Below are 5,384 nucleotides of genomic sequence, written 5' to 3'. Positions count from 1 at the left end.
TATTTTCTAGTTTATTTATATTTTAATTTTAATTGTTATTTTCATTGTTAATTTAACTTTTTTTTACTATGATAAATCATAAAAATTATATTTACACTTTGATTTTCTATGTATTTTGTGTATAATTTAATCATTTATAAATTGTTGATTTATTATTTCTAGCTAAATATAATATTTTAATAAAGAAAATTTTTGTAAAAAGTATTTATATTTCCAAGAAAAGTAATAGTGTAACTAAACGTAATAATCTTTATATTTCTAATAATCTTTATGAGTAACCAAATAAATTTTGATCATTTCTAAGAATTATGATTTTTGAAATTTGAAATTCTTAGTAATTACAATTTTTTGGTAAGAAAAAATTCCTCTCCTAACAAAGGTCTCCTTAATGTCTTCAATTGTAATTAAAAACTTAATATTTATATGCTTATTTGAACTTCCACTCTTACTAATTTTTTAGTTTGTGTATTTTACATGTCAAATATTTTATTATATAACTAAAATTTATAATAAATATCATATAAAATTATAATAAATAAATTTTTTAAATATGTAAATTATATTTTATATTTAAGACAAATAAATATATTATTTTATGTAATATTTTTTATATTTACCAAAAACATATATTACTTTTAATTATTGATAAATTATTTAAAATATTAAAATCTAGTTCATAAATAAATATGATAAATAAAATAATTGAATAACATAAAAAAAATTAAAAATCAGAAGAAGAAAAAACACTCTCTTATAAGATAATTCATATTTAACATATTGAAATTTTTTATCCTTTTAAAAAGAGTATCAAAGTCAAATTATCACAAATACTTTTATCTCTCTTGCAATAGAGTTTAAAGTTATTCAGAATTTAGAATAACTTATATTCAAAACTTTCAAAAACATATTTTAAAAAAATAAATATTAAAAAAAAAAGGCAATGCTCCAATTTTATGTAAAACAAAATTGCTATTCAGTAATATAAAAAAAAAAAATTGTGGGCCTATTGGGCCAAACGAATTGGAAGCGAAGCAACCAAGTCGCAAATAACCCAATAAGAACGTTAAGTTAAACGAGTGGGATCCTAAATGAATGACGCAAGCGCTGAGTGCTAATGCTAAACAAGTAAACCTTCTTCACCGTTTCGTTTCGCCGACAACAAACCGAGGAACCATTCCTAATTCCTCATTCCACACACACACACACACACATACATATATAAATACTCTGTTCCTTCCTTCGATTGCTTTCTCTGTTTCAACAAAACATTTCGAGTTTCTCCGAAGCATGCCGGGATTAACGTGCAACGCTTGCAACACCGAATTCAAGGATGACACAGAGCAAAAGTTTCATTACAAGTCCGAGTGGCATCGCTACAACCTCAAGCGCAAGGTTCCTTTTCCTTTTCTCTATTTTCGTATCCTTTTTTTTTTATTTATGCTAAACCCTAATATTTTTATTGTTCAATCATGAAACATTGGAATGTTTGAGAATATGCGATGCAAATAAGCCTTTTCCTTTTCTCCTTTTTGAAGTGTCGTATTTTTCCGTTATGATTGTTATTTTATTTACTAGTTTGATTATTTGGGGAGATCTGTCTCGTGTTTTGCGTTATTTATATATTATTGTTGTTTCGTGAATTTTGATGATATCGTTGGGTTGTGTCAAAATACTGAATGTGTTCCCAGTGAGGTTGGCGTAACTGGTAGGACCAAAACAACTTCAAATCAATTGTGTTGAGAACATTTGTTGGAGTAATTGTTGAGGTTTTTTTTTTTATACCTTTTAGAACCTGTGAAGATAAACATCTTTATAAGTACTTATGATAAGAACATAAGAAGGTTAAGTGGATTGAGTATCTCTAATAAGCTAAAATCAACTCATGCACTTATGTTTTTGGAGGAGTTAGATGAGAGAGCCTTTATAAAAGTTAAGTGCATAAGTTGATTTTAGGTTATGGGAGAAACTCATTCCTTTTTAAGTGCTTATGGAGAAGTTTATCCAAATAAGGTCTTATATTGTGTAGGGACTTGGGAGGGAGATGTTGTTAGCTCGGGGGAGGATTCATGCTTGTAAATGATTAGGGTTGATTGCATTTATATAGGAGACATAGAAAGTGAGTTGAGTGTTTGTATGCGATGGTGAGTTGAGTAAATTTGAGCCATAAAATCATAAATGGATGATTAGGATTAAAAGTTATTTATGATCATATGACCACTTAAGTAAGAGGTTAGTGTGAGAGAAGCAAATTTCAAGCATATAATTGAAATGGATGACTATGATTAAAACGAGTTAAAATAATTTCAACCATCTTTTTGTGGTTGTATGACTATGATATATGCATGTGGATACACCCGCATGATGTAGCAGAGGGGGAGGATTTGGTGACTATTCCTATTTTTTTTCTTTTCAATAGCTTGGTTTATTTCCTAGAAAATATTAAATTAATGTCAAATTTTTTAAATGTATATAGGTGGCTGGGGTTCCTGGGGTGACAGAAGCGTTATTTATGACTAGACAATCTGTGATTGCTCAAGAGAAAAATAAATTGAGTGAAACCCCCATGCTCTATAGCTGTGGTCTTTGTGGAAAGGATTATAAAAGTTTTAAGGCTCATGCTGAGCACCTTAAATCGCGTGGCCATATGATGAGGGCTTCTGAAGGAACTAGTCATGCAGATGAGAAGGCAATAATTAAGCCACTTCCACAACGTGTTGTGAATAGGCCTCCTCCTAGAAGAGAGGCAGATAACTCTGAAAATGATGAAAGTGAAGATGAATGGGAGGAGGTTGATCCTGATGATGATATGGTTGATGATGCTGCAAAGTCCTTGACTGATTTGAATGTGAATGAGCATGGTGACAATGTTGATATGGATGAAGATGATGATGATGATTTTGAGGAGTTAGACCCTTCATGTTGCTTTATGTGCGATCAAGAGCACAAAACAATAGAAGACTGCATGGTTCACATGCACAAGCATCATGGATTCTTCATTCCAGATGTTGAGTATTTGAAGGATCCAAAAGGTCTCCTCACCTATCTTGGCCTTAAGGTATATTTCTGTCCCCACTTCCAAACAAAAAGAAGAAAAAAAAAGGTTTGGTTTGAGCCTAATTTCTCCGTTTTCCATTTTCTAGGTCAAAAGGGACTACATGTGTCTGTACTGCAATGATAGATGTTATCCTTTCAGCAGCTTGGAAGCAGTCAGGAAACATATGGCAGCAAAAAGTCACTGTAAAGTGCATTTTGGTGATGGTGATGATGAGGAGGAGATAGAATTGGAAGAATTTTATGATTATAGCAGCAGGTTAGTTTAATTCCAACTGCTTTGGTTTGAATTGCTCATTCTTTATTAAGTATCCCCATAAAATTGGTAAGGCTTATTGATACATCCAATCTCAAATGTTCTTTATGTTTGTTCAGTTATGTGGATGATCAAGGCAAGCAGCTTGTTGTTTCTGGTGATGCGGATAACAATGTAGAACTTGTTGGTGGGTCTGAACTCATAATCACTAGGAAATCTGGTGATAGAATATCAACCAGAACACTTGGTTCCCGTGAATTTTTGCGTTATTATCGTCAGAAACCTCGGCCATCACCAGCAAATTATATGGCTGTCACTGCTGCATTAGCTTCAAGGTTTACCTTTCTAACCTTTTGTTCTATCTCTCTGTAATGCTGAGGGGCTAACATTTGGGTATCATTCAAACAAATTATTGTCGCATAGTGATGGGGATTTTTTTTCCTTTATTTTCAGATACAGGAGCATGGGTTTGACCACTGTCCAATCAAGGGAGCAAATTGTGAGGATGAAAGTCCTGAAGGAAATGAATAGGTCAGGTGTGGAGAATATGCGTACCAAGATAGCGATGAAGAGTAATGTCATCCGGAACTTGCCAAAGAATGTCCCGTATTAGTCCTCACGGGTAATAGTTCACTTATTTAAGTGGTGAAGCTGTGGTAGTTATAAGTTTTCCTTCTGAAGTAATTATGCATTTCTTGATCTCATGAATCATCCAAAAGGTATCATCAACAGATTTAAAGGTACAATGACACGATACTTTCTAATGAGAGGTATTATGCGCTATACTTTTTCTTTGTCGTTAATGGTATCATCAACATCTGGATGACAAGGACACTTGGTTCTTTTGGGAGAAAAAGGGAGCTACCATATCATTTCACAGGAACACATGGAGTTTATTGATGATATTTATAGACTTGAAAACTGAGTTGGTATTTTCATTTTAATCCAGAAGGAATTACAATTATCTGTTTTGGTTTTTTCTTTTTTTTCTTTTTTGGTCTGGGGAGGGAGATGGGTGATTGAAATAGTCTACTATTCTTTCGATACTATGCATTCCTCTTTTCAAGTTTGAGGTTTTGAGAATAATTTATATAGTATTTCATTTACATAAACTATATGGATTTGGTTTCCTATTTTCAAAAGCTAAAAAGTTGAGAAATTTTTAGGTCGTGTTCCATCTTCATGAACCACATTGTCAATGATATGGTCAAATAGGACGAAAATGAATGTTAGCACTCGATATGGAAACGTTACTGAATTTGCTTCCTTTAAAATGAGTATTATTCACTTTAGACACTAAATAATTATTGGTTGGAAAATCATTGAGATTGTGATTACATAATTGTGGATGTATAAAAAAATTAGAGATAATCATCCAAACGCTGCGAGTGTAAAGTTTTTTACACTGGCAACCAATTATATCTTTTAAATTATTTTTTTATTTTTATTTCATTAAATAAGCAATTGATATGATATTATTAAAAGATATAATTGGTTGTTAGTGTAAAAAAAAATTTTACACTGACAATGTATAGGTGATTAATTCAAAAAATTAACTAGTTTAAATATGAATCACTGGATTTTTTTTATCAATATTTATTCTCTTAAATGAACCTTCTCATTTTATGAGAAGCAAAACCAATGTTACATTGGCATGAATTTTGTCAGTAACAGGGTGTTATGTGTTGCTCGTTTGACAAATTTTTGTAATGGATTGACTTTGAAGGTATGGTGGGGATTAGTAGAAACCCAATATATGTTGAGGCAGCATCTCCATTTGAATATTCGGATTTTCTTGTAACATTTGGTAGTCACATCCTTTTCATGCATCATAAAGGATTACAACAATATGATGTGATGAAAGTGATTCTTTTTGCATGAAACGAAACGCTCTAATCAATGTCCCCACCTCTTAAGGATTGTCAATTGGTGCAAAAAATAAATAAATAAGAATTGTCAATTTTTCACCTGTTTGGCCTTGCAACGAATTCTGTAAAAATAAATAAATAAATAAATAAATAAAAAAAAGATTCCAAACATAAAATAAAAAAAGGTTGTAATTGCACTTATTTAGGTG

General features: G+C 31.4%; 1 protein-coding gene across 1 annotated transcript; it reads left to right on the top strand.

The window, feature by feature from the left end:
- Window positions 1-1,086: 1,086 nt before the first annotated feature.
- On the top strand, window positions 1,087-4,373 carry LOC109795399 (Zinc finger protein 622). The gene is made up of 5 exons (XM_020354889.3): window positions 1,087-1,392; window positions 2,474-3,055; window positions 3,141-3,310; window positions 3,427-3,642; window positions 3,761-4,373. The coding sequence occupies exons 1-5, from the start codon at window positions 1,093-1,095 to the stop codon at window positions 3,918-3,920; spliced, it is 1,428 nt and encodes a 475-aa protein (XP_020210478.2). The 5' UTR covers window positions 1,087-1,092; the 3' UTR covers window positions 3,921-4,373.
- Window positions 4,374-5,384: the final 1,011 nt, after the last annotated feature.

Source organism: Cajanus cajan, chromosome 9 (assembly GCF_000230855.2).
Source record: "Cajanus cajan strain Asha chromosome 9, NIPB_CcT2T_4, whole genome shotgun sequence".
NCBI lineage: Eukaryota > Viridiplantae > Streptophyta > Magnoliopsida > Fabales > Fabaceae > Cajanus > Cajanus cajan.
This window is presented reverse-complemented; position numbering and strand designations above follow the sequence as displayed.